This window comes from Canis lupus, chromosome 2 (genome assembly GCF_011100685.1).
Source record: "Canis lupus familiaris isolate Mischka breed German Shepherd chromosome 2, alternate assembly UU_Cfam_GSD_1.0, whole genome shotgun sequence".
In the NCBI taxonomy this organism is placed as follows: domain Eukaryota; kingdom Metazoa; phylum Chordata; class Mammalia; order Carnivora; family Canidae; genus Canis; species Canis lupus.
Genome location: NC_049223.1, coordinates 4,626,325 through 4,643,118, shown reverse-complemented (window position 1 = coordinate 4,643,118; position 16,794 = coordinate 4,626,325). Strand labels below are relative to the sequence as shown.

Below are 16,794 nucleotides of genomic sequence, written 5' to 3'. Positions count from 1 at the left end.
AGTGGCAAAAGAATCACATCCCTTTTTTTTTCAGATTTTGTTTATCTATTCATAGAGACACACACAGAGAGAGAGAGAGAGAAAGAGAGAGGCAGAGACACAGGCAGAGGGAGAAGCAGGCTCCATGCAGGGAGCCTGATGTGGGACTCCGGGATCATGACCTGGGCTGAAGGCAGGTGCTAAACTTCTGAGCCACCCAGGGATCCCTCATTATTTTTTTTTCTTTAAAGATTTATTTATTTATTTATTCATGAGAGACACAGAGAAAGAGAGAGGCAGAGACACAGGCAGAGGGAGAAGCAGGCTCCCCACAGGCAGCCCGATGCGGGACTGATCCAGGATCCCAGGATCCCACCCTGAGCCAAAGGCAGAGGCTCAACCACAGAGCCACCCAGGCACCCCTCCATTCATTATTCTTATAACAAAGTTAAAAGATAGTAATGATCCTAATAAGCCCCCAGGTAATCAGGAATCTAGGCACAGATAATTAGTGGCTAATAATTTTTTTAAACTTCTATTCTTTGATGGGTGAGAACTGAATCAGGAGGAAGAATAATAATATGGGAAGTTTGTTTGCCTAGAAAAAAAAATCTTGAGAGAACTACTGAAAGTTAAGTCTCAAATACTGTCTTACAGAAAATAGCAAATTACCCTTTTCAAGTTTCAAGGTAATTGGCACAAAAGCAAAACTATATATAATATCCACACTGAAATTAGATCACTAAACTGAACAGTAACATTGAGATCACTTGTCATGATGATTAAAAGGCATATTTTTTCCCAGAGACTCATTAGAATATTTGATAAAATCATTAATACACTATAAAAAAATACACTATAAATTCCAGCCTTATATCCTTTCCATAAGAAAAATGAGAGAAATTAACAAAGCCAGCCTCTAACATGATTTCACCTATGATTCCACTATATTGAAAGCTCTGTGAAGGCATGTTTGTTTTGTTCACCACTGGACCCTAGACCCTGTACACAAAAGGGATACTCAACAAATACTCATTGAAAAAAATCAATTGGTGTCTTTATTTCAACAACTGATAATGACTGATTAGGAAGTACAGTAGAAGGAAATGCAAAAAATTGATGGAACATATGAAGCGAGGAAGATTAATTTCAATGAGGTGGGTCTGAGAAAGGTCAGGGAAAGTTTGAAGAGGAACCAAGATGAATCTTTTTTCTTTTTTTTTTTAAGATTTTATTTATTTATTCATGACAGACACACACACAGAGAGATAGAGACATAGACAGCAGGAGAAGCAAGCTCCCTATGGGGAGCCTCATGTGGAACTTAATCCCAGGACCCCAGAATCATGTCCTGAGCCAAGCGCAGGCGCTCAATCACTGAGCCACCCAGGAGTCCCTCAAAGATGAATCTTAATATGCAAATAACACAGGTGGAGAAGAGCAGAGAATGGTGGAAGAGAAGCTCTTAAAGAGGAGCCAGCTTAAACACAAGCTCAGAGGCAAGATAATACACAGTATTCAGGGACTAGCCAATTGTCTGGGGTGGCTGGAACAAAGGATTTGTGGAAGTTATAGTAGAAGTTTAGTATCATTATTTCATTATTATTATTATTATGATTGCTTTTCTAAGGAGTTTGGACTTTAGCTTGCATGCCACAGCCTAAAGAGCAGATGAAAAAATTAGTGATCCTAGTTAGGAGCCTATTCCAATAGACGAGGTATGGAAAGGCAGGTGTGATGAATCTCAAAAACAGATAACAAACAAACTCCACCAAACCCAAAAACAGATGCAAAAGACTATATATTGTATGATACCATTTACATGGAATGTAGAGAAAAGGCGAACCTATAGAAAGTAGATTGCTGGTTACCTGGGACTAGGGGAAAGTGCTGCAGAAAGGCAGGAGGTGTTTTTAGGGTGATGGGTATGTTCTAAAATTGGATTGTGGTGATATCTACCCAATCTTTACTAAAGACTGATGTGTACTTTTAAAAAGGAAGGGAGAGAGGGAGGGAGGGAGGAAGAGAAAAGCAAAAGAAAGAGAAAAGTGAAGCCCTCTAATTGGGTAGACTTGGGAATGGAATAGAAGGGATTAAAAAAAGGAGTATGAGACAGAATTGACAGGACTAGTTGAGACCTTGGTTATAAAGATGAAGTAGTGGAAAGTTAAAATGACTCAAGTTTCCAGCCTGAATGACAGCGATGAAAGTGATTTTATTAAATGGCGAGAAGGAAGATTCATTGTTTAAGACGGTAGGTGGAGAGCAATGATTGTTCTTCAAGATATAGGGTAGCTATTCACATACCAATGTCCAATAGGAAGTTGGAACTACATCAGCAGTGAGACTGCTGGTTTCTTTCCCTTTTTATGCTCACTCAGTGCTGAAATAAAGAGTCATCTGAAAGTACGGGAATGGGTGAGGACCAAGAGCGGCCAGAAGAGCTTCAAATGCTTTTGTAAAGGTATATACCGCTGCAAGGATAAAGGAGTAACTGTTCTAACATGTTTTAGTTTAGTCTTAAATTGTTTCAAATTTAATGTTTCCAACTCAATCCCGGTAAAAGTCAAGGTGGTAAAAAGGACTCAGAAGTCCTGGTGTCTCCTAAGCAGAGGCGGTGTGAAAAGAAGGGCGGGGCAGAGGCGAGACACCCAGCCTCCGGGCGCTCACGTCACTCCAAGGAAGAAGTCACCTCACAGGGTTATAGGACTCCTAGAGCCCTGGGGCCTGCCCAATTCAGGAGGCAGGAAGGAGGCCCGAAGATCGGAACTCTATCCCTCTTCTTACTCCCCAACTCCTTACCTTCACAGCATACAACTTGCCGCCTTTCTGCCCGAGATACACCTTTCCAAAAGCGCCACGGCTAATGGGTTTTACTATGGTGAATTCCTCAATGGAGGGAGGTCTTGGCACCGGGATCCTGTTCGCGCACTCCGCTGTAACCGTGTCTCCGCCACTCTCCGTCTCGCTCCCCGCAGTGGCCTCCATCGTGAGCCAGTCCAGACGGAAGCCTGCAGCATCAGCCACTACCCCTTTCCAGCCACAGCTCCCGCCAACCGGGTTCAAAGTAAGAAGACCCCGCCCACGCAGCCCGTCGACCGTGACGTGACCGCGTTGCCGCGGACCCCGCCCCGCGCAGCCCCGCCCCTCCGATCACCTCTCGTTGGTAGGCGCGGAAGCGCCCAATGGCGGTGCGGGAGGGGACGCTGGGAAATTCTCCAACCAACCACAGACTCTTCGAGGAGGGCGACCGCCACCCAATTACTTCATTTGTAATAATGGCGGGGGGTGGGGGGGGGCCCCCAGGCAGTCTTTAGCCTGCAGGGAAAAGGGGCTACTTGGACTTGAAACTCAATCGCAGCGTTGAGGTCTCTCCAGATCTTCAATCAAGGTTGATGGGACCCTGCCCTCATCTCGCTTTTGCTTTGTTTTGTTGTTTTCTTACTCCTTCGCGACTTCGCACCCTCGCGAGAAACGTAAGCCAGTTCGGTCTGGCCAGTGGAAATCACAGAATGTGGAAAAACTGGATACGCAGGAAGCCCGTGGCTGGCCCTGTCATCTGACGTAGTAACAGGATGTAACTTGCCTGACTGAAGCAGATTAGGACCAACAGGAAGAATTTTCGATTTATTGTATGGAAGATAAAGAGCACCAAATTGTAGCCAAAGATACATGATAGTACCTCATAGTACCTTTATGACAGTTCCTCAAGGGCGAGTCGGAAAAGGAGTATATTATATATCGGAAGATTTAAGAAGTTAGATGTTCAAAGATTTAACAGAATCTATGCCGTCCCTGCTTAAGAAAATCCGGCCAGAGAGCTTAGGTGACGGGTACTTGTACTGTTCAACGAGAGCATCAAGCAGTTTGGGGGCCCCGGCACCTCAGCGGCAATAGTACGTGCGCCAGTCGGTGAAAAGCTGGCGGGCGGACGCATGCCCCCTGGTGGTGCGGCCCACCTGCCCCGGAAGTAGTGTTGCATTGGATACTTGCCTTCCGGGCAGATTGTCTGTCGTTGCGGCAGCTGTAAAAAGGGGAGGCCATTTTCGGGAGGCCATTTTCTGTTAGTAGGAAGAGTAAGGGCTAGAGGAGAGGGGGAGAAAAGGGCTCAGCACCTCCCCGCCGAGCCGTGGACAGAGGGGCGCTTTTGGCAGGCGGGTGAGGTCGCTGAGGGCCCGGAGGAGATGTTTTCCCTGTCCAGTACGGTGCAGCCCCAGGTGAGTTTGGCATCCGTCCTTTTTTTCCCCCTTCTCTCCTGACCGCGGCTGTTTGCCGTTTGCGTTTCTTAGAAGCTCTTTCTACGTTTGGGATCCTCGGAGGGAAGCGATCAACCCAGAGCGAGTCCTAGGGTTGAGAAGGGCTCAGCGGCCACGCTGAGAGTAAAAGGCGGACGGTGGAGCGGATACATGTTATGATGGAGACCTTGGTTTATCGAGTTGATAGCGTGGAATTTTTACTAGAGAATCCATCTGGGGTGGGGGTGCAGAGTGAGGATGGAAACGCCTGTGCCTCGTGTAAACGGAGCGAATAATGTTTTCTTCCCGTCTTATCACTCCTCCAGAGATTTTACTATAACGACCCCGATACCCAGCTTTCCCTTTTAAATGGAATTTAACTCAAACATATTGTAATAATTTGAATACTACGAATTCATCCTTTTGTTCTTTTTTTCCGGCCAGAAAAAGACTAATAAACGGATATATTTTTAAGTTACTGACTGCTTGCGTTGATATTTTTATTCAGTCTCTTTCCCATGTTTTCATAAAGCAAAAGATAAGGCAGAAAAAAAATCATTCCCAGGGTTTTTAATTGTCCTCTTTCAGGAGTAATCACTTGTGACAGTGTTTCGTCCTTGGTTAATTTAAAAATCTTTTTGGTGGCAACATTTTGATAGCTCTTTTTTTTTTTTTTGAAGTTCTCAGTTTTGCAAATAAACAGTTTTTGAACACATTCAGATTTCAAAATAATTTTTAACAGTTCTTTATTTCAGCACGTAATTTCATTCCTTTGTGTAACCCCCACTCTCTGGGTGTTTTGTTTTGTCTTGTTGCTAGTATTGGCTGAGTAATGGAAAATGAAATGATTATTGGACATCAGTAATGTGCTTGCCAGGTGGACAAAACAAATGTGGAATCTTGATGGATGTGAAGAAAAATTGAATAGAAGTTAGCCAGGTGAAGAGTGAAAGGAAGTGAACAGGTATCCCAGGGATATGGAGGGATAATCTGGAGGTCCTGAGATAGGGAAGGGCTTAGCTGATTGGAGGAACAAAAATAAGACCAGTTTGGCTAGAATGTAGTGATGAAAATGTGTGATGACAGAAATGAGGTTGGGGAAAAGCCTTGAGGCAGATGACACAGAAAATTATTATAAGGTTTTTTGGATTTTAAGTGTATTGGGAACTATTGGATGTTTTTAAGCACAGAATGCCATGATCAGATTTACATTGTCAGTAGACTTACTCTGGCTTCTGTGGAGATTGTAGAAGGGCAAGAGTTTTCACTTGCCCTTAAGTTTTCACTTAATGATGCTATTGCAGTAATCCAGGAGGGGATAATGCACCACTACAGTGGAGGCAGTGGTTGTGGAAAGAAGGGGATGAGTTAGGTTTTTTTGTTTGCTTTGTTTTGTACAAAGAATAGAATTTAATGAGGGTTTGGATATGAGGGATGATGGAAAGAAATGTTTCTGGTTTGATAATCTGAATGCATGAAAATACTATTTACTAAGATGACAGTATCCATGTAACCAAAGTCTTGGAGTCAGGGTTTGCTACTACAACCCAAGGGAGTGTCGAAAACAAGGAACTTTATTACTTCTTACAAGTAAGGAGACAGATGACTCTTAAAGCACTGTGTGTGTGGGGTTAGTGTAAGGAGCTTTTATTTAGTGTATTAGGAGGTTGGGAGGGAGCTCATAAAGGCACTTCATTTCAATTACTCATGCCTAGTATTTCAGCATGCTAGTGTGTACATTGTATGTTCAAAAAAAAATGGTGGAAAACTCTGCCTCTAGGAGATCTTGGTATCATAATGAGCTAAAGGTAACTGCAGGACTGCTCAGAGGGACTTCTGTGCAGTTCCTAAGGGCCAGTCCAGCTCATTCTGGCTCACATAAGGGGCTGTCAGGTGAGACACACCTACCATGGGCCTCTGAGGTGAAACACCATGTCTCCTTGGTTGGAACTGTTGGTTCTACAAAACAAAACATATTCCTTTTCTGCTTTTGTTCCTTTCCTTCCACTCTTTTTGTTGATAGCTTTCTGCCCTCTTTCTTGAGTAACTTCCTATTGCATGCTCATTTACACCTGGAGAAGCCCTACCAGTTATTTTAAAAGAAGTCTAATCTGGCCTGTTGAATACAGAAGTAAACCTTTTAAAACTGAAGTTCAAGAAGTTTATATTAAGACTCAATTTTAGTAGAATTTATCATCAGCTGGATGGAGGGTTAGTGGGACGTGATGTTGTAGAGATGTTGAAGGTATTTTGTGTGCTGTAGGTAGGCTTAACTGGGCTCATATAGGACCCTTATGCTTGGAAAGATGATAAGCATTTGTAATTCCTGGTTGCTTAGTTGATTGAATAGAATCATTTGAATTTAAACTGTGAAGTTAGGAAAGATACCAAAGGCAAACGTTTTCATTGAGGAGAGATCAAACCATCTTTTAGTAATTTGAATCCTTTTTTGGATGAGAAGAGATATAACTAATTGAAAGAAAGCTTTTCAGAGAAATAGGCAGAAAATATGTATCTTAAAATAAGTTGGTTCCTGGGTTGCTCAGTCGGTTAAGCATCTGTCTTTGGGTTGGGTCTAGGGCCCTGAGGTCAAGCTCTGCATCAGGCTCCCTGTTCAGTGGGGGAGGCTTCTCCCTTTCCCTCTGCCTGCTTGTGTGCTCTCTCTGTCAAATAGATAAATAAAATCTTAAAAGATACCTGTAGTTTTAAAAAAAACTTATTCTTTCTCACACTAAAAAATAATACATGCTCATTGCCAAAAATTCCAAAAAGAAAAATACAAATAAGAAAATAAAAATCCTCCATAATATCATTGCTCAGACATCATATTTTAGAATATATTCCTCATACATTTTACCTCTTCACAAATATGTGTATGCATACTTTTTAAAAAAGATGTAGTTTTACATTAGTTTAACAATTTTTTCATTTTATAACAATGAATTTATTTCTGTATCGGTAACTATGGGATGAAAAGTCTAACTGGGGGCAGCCCCAATGGCTCAGCAGTTTAGCGCCACCTTCAGCCAAGGGCGTGATCCTGGAGACCTGGGATCCAGTCCCACGTCGGGCTCCCTGCATGGATCCTGCTTCTCCCTCTGCCTGTGTCTCTGCCTCTCTCTCTCTCTCCCTCTCTCTCTCTGTCTCTCATGAATAAATAAATAAAATCTTAAAAAAAAAAGAAGTCTAACTGGAATCTAGAGTCAGATGATCTTGGTTAGAATCTTGTTAACTTGCAGAGTGTGACTTTGAACATGCCACTGAACCTATCTAAATTCTTGTCTTCATCAATTAAATAGGAAGTAAATAATATTGTTCATGCCTGTTAAAAGTGTTAAATGAGATAATGTAAAATGCACATAATACAAAACCTAGCAGACAGGCATGCCTTGAAGATACTGTGGGTTTGGTTCAAGACTACTACAGTAAAGCAAGTATTACAGTAGCACTAATCAAATGAATTTTTAGATATCCCAGTGCATGTAAAAGTTATGTTTGCACTATACTATAGTCCCTTAGGTGTACAATATATGTCTAAAAATGTAATACTCTAATTAAAAAATACTTTATTGTATTGCTGAAAGATGCTATCTGTGTGTGTGTTTTTTTTAAACATGTATTTATTTTTAGAGAGAGTACACATGCACGCAACAGAGGGAAGGGCAGAGGGAGAAGGAAAGGGAGAGAATCTCAAGCAGACTCCTTGCTGAATGCAGAGCCCCACACAGGACTTGATCTCAGGACCCTGAGATCATGACCTGAGCTGAAATCAAGAGTTGGACGCATAAGAGACTGAGCCACTGAGGCTCCCCCATCATCTTTGCTTTCAACAAGTCATAATCTTTTTGCTGGTGGAGGGTCTTGCCTCACAATTGATGGCTAATGACTGATTAGGATAGTGGGGTAGTGGCCATAGCAATTTCTTAAAATAAGACAACAATGAAGTTTGCTATATTGATGGACTCTTCCTTTCATGAATGATTTCTCTGTAAGATATAATGCTATTTGATAGCATTTGACCACAGTAGAACTTCTTTAATTATTGGACTGCTGCTTTTTTATCAACTAAGTTTATGTAATATTCTAAATTGTTTGTTGTCATTTTAACAATCTTCACAGCATCTTCACCAAGAGTAGATTCTATCTCAAGAAACCACTTTCTTATCCATAAGAAGCAACTCATCCATGTTCATTAGATTGCAGCACTTCACTCACATCTTTGGAGTCCACTTCTAATTTTCTTACTGTTTCCACCACATCTACAGTTACTTCCTCTAACCCCTCAAAGACAACCATGAGGTTTGGAATCAGTTTCTTCCAAACCCTGGTTAATGTTGATATTTTGACCTCTTCCTATGAAAATGTTCTTAATGCCATCTAAAATTGTGAATCCTCTTCCAGAAAGTTTTCAATTTTCTTTGCCCAGATCCATAGGAGGAGTCATAGACTATGGCATCTGTAGCCTTTACAAAATGTATTTCTTAAATAATTAGACTTGAGAGTCAAAATTCCTTCTGACCCCATGGGCTAGAATGAATATTGTGTTAGCAGACGTGAAAGCAACATTAATCTGGTTGTACACATCCAACAGAGCTCTTGGGTAACCAGTACATTGTCAATGATTAGTAATATTTTGAAAGGAATCTTTTTTTCTTCTTTTTTTTTTTTATGAGCAGTAGGTCTCTTAACAGGGGGCTTGGAGTATTCAGTAAATATTGTAAATAGATACTGTGTCAAACAGTCTTTGTTTTTCCATTTGTAGAGCAGAGGCAGCATAGGTTTAGTACTCTTCTTAAGGGCCTAGGATTTTCAGAATGATATAAGCATTGGCTTCAACTCAAAGTCAGCTATATTAGCTCCTAACAAGAGAGTCAGCCTGTCCTTCAAAGCTTTTAAGCCAGACATTGATTTCTTCTCTCGAGCTGTGAAAGTCCTAGATGGCATCCTAGAATAGAAGGCTGTTTCTTGTACTTTGAAAATCTGTGTCGTGTAGCCACCTTTGTTAGTTACCTGTGTTCTCTAGACCTGGAAATTTGCTGTAGCTTCTACATCAGTATTTGCTGCTTTAGCTTGTACTTTTATGTTAGAGAGATGGCTTCTTTTTTTTTTTTTTTCTTTTTTAAAGATCTTATTTATTTATTGAGACAGAGAGAGAGAGGCAGAGGGAGAATCAGGCTCCATGCAGGGAGCCTGATGCGGGACTCGATCCCAGGTCCCCAGGATCACACCCCAGGCCGCAGGCAGCACCAAACCGCTGCGCCACCAGGGCTGCCCGAGAGATGGCTTCTTAAACCTTATGAACCAACCTCTGCTAGCTTCAGACTTTTTTTCTGCAGCTTCCTTACCTTTCTCAGCCTTCATAGAATTAAATACAGTTAGGGCCTTGCTCTGGATTAGGCTTTGGCTTAAGGGAATATTGTGGTTGGTTTGATCGTCTATCCAGACCTCTAAAACTTTCAGCAATAAGGCCATTTTGCTCTTGATCATTTGTGTCTTCATTAGAACAGCATTTTCATTTCCTTCAGGAACATTTCTTTTGCATGCACAACTTGGCAAAGTATAAGAGGCCTATCTTGGCTTTCGACATGCTTTCCTTATCAAAATTAATCAGGTCTAGATTTTGAGAGTGAGAGATGTGTGACTCTTCCTTTCACTTGAACACTTAGATGCCATTGTAGGGTTATTAATTGCCCTAATTTCAATGTCGTGTCTCGGAATGGGGAGACCTAAGGAGAGGGAGATAGGAAGGAGCAGTCAACACACAAACACACACACACACACACACAATAAATTGATTAAGCTCAGTGTCTTACATAGGTGTGGTTTGTGGCATCCCAAAACAATTGCAGTATTAACATCAAAGATCACTATTCCTAGGCAACCATAAGAAATATAATAATAATGAAAAAGTTTGCAGTATTCTGAGAATTACCAAAATGTGGCAAAGAGACACGAAGTGAGCAAGTCCTGTTGGAAAAATGGTGCCAGAAGACTTGCTTGATGCAGAGTTACCACAAACCTTCAATTTATAAAAAAAAAAAAAAAGAAAAAAGAAAAAAAAAATTGCAGTGTTTGCAAAGTGCAATGAAGTGAAGCAACAATAAAATGAGATGTACCTATATGGTAGGAACCCATTTAATTCTTTCATTTATTCAAGAAGTATTTATTTGGCATCTGCTGTGTGCATTAGTGTTGCACTGGGACACAGTATGAATTAAATAGAGAAAAATATAAAGTATGGAAGCTACATAAGTACTGTGTAAAAGCCTTTTGTTATGGAAAACTGGGTTTGTCTCCCTGAACTTGAAGCCAAAAGACACAGGCAAGCCAAATAATAGGAAAAGGAAAGGTCTTACTTGAAACAAGTAAAGGAGAACACCAGGCATCTTTCCTAATAAGACCACTAGTGTCTCCCTGAATAACCAAATTGTAAAAGTTTTATTGTAAGGGTTCATACATACTCATGGTGAGGCTTGTGCAGTAGGGAACTACATCATGGAATTGGGGCAAAAGTCATCTTAAAGTTACTGAGTCCAAGTCAGAATCACAAAGGCCAGCAAGGGATAGTATCATCAGTTCTCTGGCTCCAGGTGGTTCAGTATCTTGAGTACTCAAAGGGATTTTAGATCCTGCAAAGATAACTCAAGAATATGTGTCACTCTTGAATTTGGAGTTTTACCACTGATTTATTGTTCCTGACATGGTTAGACTATCTCCTGGCCTGGTAGTGGCTGTTTTTATATTCTTTCACAAGTTGGCTAGGAGGCTTTATGTCAAGAAAGTTATATCTGTCTTTTTCCAGGGACACTCTTTCTGTTAACAATTTTACTTTAAATACATAGTTGTTATTAGATAAATAAAATATAGAAAAAAAGAATAAAATATAGAAAAAAAATCCCTTGCCACATCGAACTTATATTTTAGTGGGAAACTGTTGGTATATAATACAAAGTAAATATTTGGTCTTTGTTCCCATTTCTATTGTCATGAAGCTCCTAAAACGCTTGGAATTCCTATGTGGTAGGAATATCTTACTCTCTTTTTAATTAATTAATTAATTAATTAATTAATTAGAGAGAGGGGATGGGGAGAGAGGCAGAGGGAGAAGAGGAAGCAGACTCCCTGCTGAGCACGGAGCCCAGTGTGGGGCTCAGTCCCAGGACCCTGAGATCATGACCTGAGCCTAAGGCAGATAGATGCTCAACTGACTGTGCCACCCATGTGCCCAGGATTATCTTATTCTTAAGGCACCCCTTTGGATCACAGCTGGATTTATGCTTATGAGGTGACTTAGGATAGGGTCTTTGGACAGCCTCAGGGCTGGGCTGGTCACCTGGAAGGCCTAGTGATGAGATGTGGGAACTCTCAGCCCTAACCTGCTAGCGTTTGGGAGGGGAGGACTGGCCTGGGATTGATTGATCTCTATAAAAACTCTTTAAACAGTGAGCTACAGTCCAAAGATTCACCATGCAGAAGGATGGTACACTCCATATCTTTTGTTTTGGACTCCTCTGGCTGTAACCTTATGTACCTATCCACCTGGCTGTTCCTTCCTCCCTCTTTTTTTTCCTTTCTTTTCTATTTTTTCTTTGGCTGTTTGTTTCTGTCTTTCATAATGGACCAGTAAATGTAAAGTACATTCCTTAGCTCTGTAAGCTGTTCTACCAAATTATCAAGCTTGGGGAGGAGATTGTAGGAAACCCTGATTTATAGCTGGTAGATCAAAAATATGAATGGCTTGAGGCTTGTGGCTGGTATCTGAAATGGGAACAGACCTGTGCGGTTGAGCCTGTAACTTGTAGGTTCTGCATGACACTGGGTAATTAGTGATAGAATTGGATTGGTTTTTTTTTTTTTTTTAATTTTTTTTTTTTTTTTTTTATGATAGGCACACAGTGAGAGAGAGAGAGAGGCAGAGACACAGGCAGAGGGAGAAGCAGGCTCCATGCACCGGGAGCCTGACGTGGGATTCGATCCTGGGTCTCCAGGATCGCGCCCTGGGCCAAAGGCAGGCGCCAAACCGCTGCGCCACCCAGGGATCCCTAGAATTGGATTGTTAAACAACCAGCTGGTGTCAGAATTGGTTGAGAGAAACAAGAAATAGACAACATACAGATAAATAAGTAGATTATGTATAAAGTATGCTAGATACTGAAAATGTCAAGAAGAGAAAATGGAGCAGTAAAAGGGGATAAGAAATTTTTGCAGGGGGAGGGTTGCAATTTTAAATAGGTTGGCTAGGGAAAAGATGGCTTTTGAATTAAGAACTGAGGGAAGTCAGAGAGCAAGCTAGACAACAGTGAATAAAAGCAATGCAAAGTCCTTGAGGTGAGGGTTTGCTAAATATGTCTCAGGAACAGCAAGGAGGCCCAGTATGGCTGGAGAAGAGAGGATGAAGGAGAACATAGTGGTGGGTAAATTTGGAGAACTAATAAAAAATTATAGAGGGCTTTCTATGTCACAGTGCTTAGGACTTTAGCTTTTATTGTGAGTAAGAAAAGCCATTGGAGGGTTTTGAGCAAGGAGTAGTGAGATCTGACTTTGTTTTTAGTAGAACAAGTTCAGGGAGAGTAGTTAGGAGGGCTATTGTGAAAATCTACATATAGATGATGGTGACTTAGAAGAGGATGAGAACAGGATGTGCAGTGAGGAAGTTGAGAAGAATAAAATTCTGGATATATGCTTACTTTAAGTCTGAAATATTTCATTTTGTGTTGGTATCATTTATTTAGCCCACTCCCTTAAAGGTGGACATTTCTACCTTTCCACTGCTTTTTAAACGTTTTGATGAAAATTGTCATCTGTACATATATAAGCCCTTTTCAGATTATTTCTGTAGAATAAACTACTAGAAATTAGATTGATGGGAAATAAAATATATTTTTATCTTTTTTTTAAGATTTTATTTATTCATGAAGGACAGAGAGAGAGAGAGAGAGAGAGAGAGAGAGGCAGAGACACAGGCAGAGGGAGAAGCAGGCTCCATGCAGGGAGCCTGACATGGGACTCGATCTCTGGATCTTGGATCATGCCCTGAGCTGAAGGCAGATGCTCAACCACTGAGCCACCCAGGGATCCCCCAAAATATATTTTTAATACATTTGATTCATACAGCCAGAATACCATTTTAGAGGAATTTGCCTGTTTTTTCCTACCTGCAATAAATTTGAGTATTTACATTTTTAATGTAGAGTTCTGATATACAATGGATGTGTAACTTTTTACAAATCCCATGACCTTACAATAAAGAGTTTTTCTAATTTTAAAAAGCACAATATTTATTTATTTATTTATTTTTTAAAAGATTTTATTTATTTATTCATGATAGTCACACACAGAGAGAGAGAGAGAGAGAGGCAGAGACACAGGCAGAGGGAGAAGCAGGCTCCACACAGGGAGCCCGACGTGCGATTCGATCCCGGGTCTCCAGGATCGTGCCCCGGGCCAAAGGGAGGAGCCAAACCGCTGCACCACCCAGGGATCCCAAAAAGCACAATATTTAATTTCAACTTTTCTTTTAGGTTACAGTTCCTCTGAGTCACCTCATCAATGCCTTCCATTCACCAAAAACCACATCTATATCTGTCAGTGCGTCAGCTTCGCAAAACCAGCATCGAGATGTAGTTCCAGAGCATGAGGCTCCTGGCAATGAGGTAATAGTTTTTACGCTAATTGTGTGAGAAATAGCATTTTTTATTTAGTATGTTGTAAACATGTCTGAAATGTCCTTCTGTGGTTAGGCACTTGTAACAAGGGATTTCTGTCTTCGGCTTATCTCCTTTATGATTACAGATGTCTAATTTTGGCTTTATTGTGTATATAGGAAAGCTACTTAGTCTTATTCTTTAACATTTAGTTTATTAAAAATTTCATGTGGCAGTGGTGCATGGCTAGCTTAGTTGGTTAAGCAGACAACTCTTAATCCTCAGAGTTATGAGTTTGAGCCCCACGTTGGGCATGGAGCCTACCTTAAAAAAAAATTCATGTAGAAGTATATTTAGTGTTCATTTTCTAGATTATTAGTTGTATGATACCATTTAGATATTTTGTATTGTTCCAGCACTAGCAGTGAACCCATAATTAACTGACCATAATTGCCTCCTAAGTCTCAAGGAACATAGAATGTAAGAAGTTACTGTCTACTGAGATATAGGAGTGTTCAGTGTAATCGAACAATTAGAATATAGATCCTGAAAGTGAAATATATAAGCTATGAAACTATTTTCAGTGTTCAGAGAGTTATAAAACCAGTGTTTCCAGTGTTTCCTAGGATACAGGGAATTCGCAGCCTAGGAATCTTGGTGTTTACAGGGTTTATTAGTAAGATAGCTGCATGTTGCTCAGAATATATTTTTCATAGAAAACACTATAATTTGTAGTTAAATTTCCTAAAAACCTCTTTTTTTTTTTAAGGTAAAGGGAAGTTTTTTTTTTTTAATTTTTATTTATTTATGATAGTCACAGAGAGAGAGAGAGAGAGAGGGAGAGAGAGAGGCGCAGAGACATAGGCAGAGGGAGAAGCAGGCTCCATGCACCAGGAGCCCGATATGGGATTCGATCCCGGGTCTCCAGGATCACGCCCTGGGCCAAAGGCAGGCGCTAAACCTCTGCGCCACCCAGGGATCCCTAAAAACCTCTTTAATCCACAAGTACCTTATGTTGTTAGTCCTGATGTCAGGGACTGTGTGGCAAAGAACAGTAGAGTAGGAGTTGAAAGTGTTCACTTCTTGGGAGGGTTGGGGTCAGTCTTGGGATAAAATTTTAATTACATGAAAAGTTTGTCTTCAACGTCTTTATTCCTTCTTTCTATAGGCAATCCATTGTCTTTCTACTGCGGTGATAACCTTCTCCTACATTATAGTTCAAGAGAGCCTGCCTTATAAAAATACATGTAACACAATTGGTACATATAGCAATATGGTGTTTATTTTAGACATTTTGGAAAATACTGTATAGGTGGAAGAAATAAAATTCTCCTGTGATCTTGTTCCCCGGAGATAATGCTATTAACATTTTTTAAAAAAGATTTTATTTATTTATTCATGAGGGACACACATACACACAGAGAGAATGGCAAAGACACAGGCAGAGGGAGAAGCAGGCTCTATGTAGGGAGCTCGATGCGGGACTCGATCCCGGGACCCCAGGATCACTCCCTGGGCTGAAGGCAGGTGCTAAATCGCTGAGCCACCCAGGGATCCCCAACATTTTGTATTTATATTATCAAGTCTCTTTTGTCTCTTATGCTTTCTGTTTTGTTTTGTTTTTTTTGAAGTTGGCTGTATGTGCAAGCATGGAGCCCAGTGTGGGGCTCAAACTCAGGACCATGAGATTAAGACCCAAACCAAGATCAAGAGTCAGACATTTAACCAGCTGAGCCACCCAGGCACCCCTGTACTTTTTAATTTTATAATTGGGTCATTCTGAATATTGCTGATTTAGATTCTCCTTTGTTCATTTAATAGTCCTTATGGTCTTGTTATGCCATACATTTTCTGTATTTTAATGACTTCAAAGTATTCATTGTATGATATCCCATTGTTGGATATTGTTCCCAATTTTTTTTTTTGCTATAAGAAACATCATTTTTACTCTCTGCATTGCTAAAGACTATTTCGTTAAGTGAAATTGTTAGGTCAGGGGCTTGAAAAGTAGCTAAACTCTAGAAGCCGATGATCTTATGAGTAATGGTCTCAAATACAGAATCGGTGTCCTTAACCTCTTATACACCCTCATTAGCCCTATTGTTTGTCTTCAGTGAGTGTTCTTCATTGCTTTACAGAACATTTTCTTTCTCCTTAAGCATCCTGCTTCATCTCTACTCTTAACCCCCTTGCTTTCATTATGTCTTGCTTATCCAAACATCCACTCCATCATGCAATTTTAAAAACCTTCCTTTCAACTTCTTTCAAAGCTACTGACTTATTTTCCCTTTGCTTTCAGATATCTCGAAATAGTAGTCTGAACTTGTAACTGTTCTTGGTAAACTTTTATTCATACTATATCTCATCATAGTTTGCTACTTTGTACCATTTTACAGACTCACTTTGTTAAAGTTGTTGATTTCCTTCATGCTAAATACAGGCCTTTTTAAAAAGCCACATCTTTACAACTTTTCCTCAGCATCTGGTCTTGTTGAATAATTACTACTTTCAGAATGCTCCCTTGAATTTAGTGATGTTAGATTGATGGTTTTTTTCTCTTTCTGTTTTGCTGGCTTGTGTTTTATTGCCAGCCCCATAATTGACCTAATTTTCATTATGCATGCATTCTCCCAGGTCATGTTACCCATTTTCATATCTTCACCTAACAAGTATGTGTGTATGTGTGTGCGTGTGCAACCTGATAACTCCCAAATATGTCTCCAACCCTAAATTCTCTTTAAATCTTTGAAGTAATTTATTAAGTGCTTTGTTGAAATAACCCTTCTGGAGAGAATTTCTGGGACCTCTAAATTAAGATGTCCAAACTCAGCTACCCTCCCATTCCAGTGTATTCAAACTTATAGTGGATTCAGCCCCTTTTTATGAGTCTGACTCCAACCAGGAGAGAGAAGCCACATAATCATCTGAACAGTGGA

At 40.5% G+C, this 16,794-nt stretch overlaps 2 protein-coding genes across 3 annotated transcripts in view; one reads left to right on the top strand and one right to left on the bottom strand.

Moving 5' to 3' along the window:
- Positions 1 to 3,927, bottom strand: part of MASTL (microtubule associated serine/threonine kinase like) — a 34,808-nt gene extending 30,881 nt beyond the window's left edge. Inside the window, exon 1 of the mRNA XM_038529730.1 lies at positions 2,782 to 3,927. Coding sequence (XP_038385658.1) covers positions 2,782 to 2,967 — 186 coding nt within the window. The 5' untranslated portion in view covers positions 2,968 to 3,927. The remainder of the gene's footprint in view (positions 1 to 2,781) is intronic.
- Positions 3,928 to 3,931: 4 nt separating this feature from the next.
- The window catches only part of YME1L1 (YME1 like 1 ATPase), a 43,797-nt gene continuing 30,934 nt past the window's right edge, over positions 3,932 to 16,794 (top strand). The window contains exons 1-2 of one of the 2 annotated variants that reach the window (XM_038529734.1): positions 3,932 to 4,196; positions 13,736 to 13,867. In XM_038529734.1, coding sequence (XP_038385662.1) covers positions 4,164 to 4,196; positions 13,736 to 13,867 — 165 coding nt within the window. In that variant the 5' untranslated portion in view covers positions 3,932 to 4,163. The remainder of the gene's footprint in view (positions 4,197 to 13,735; positions 13,868 to 16,794) is intronic. The other variant, XM_038529733.1, reaches the window with a different exon arrangement.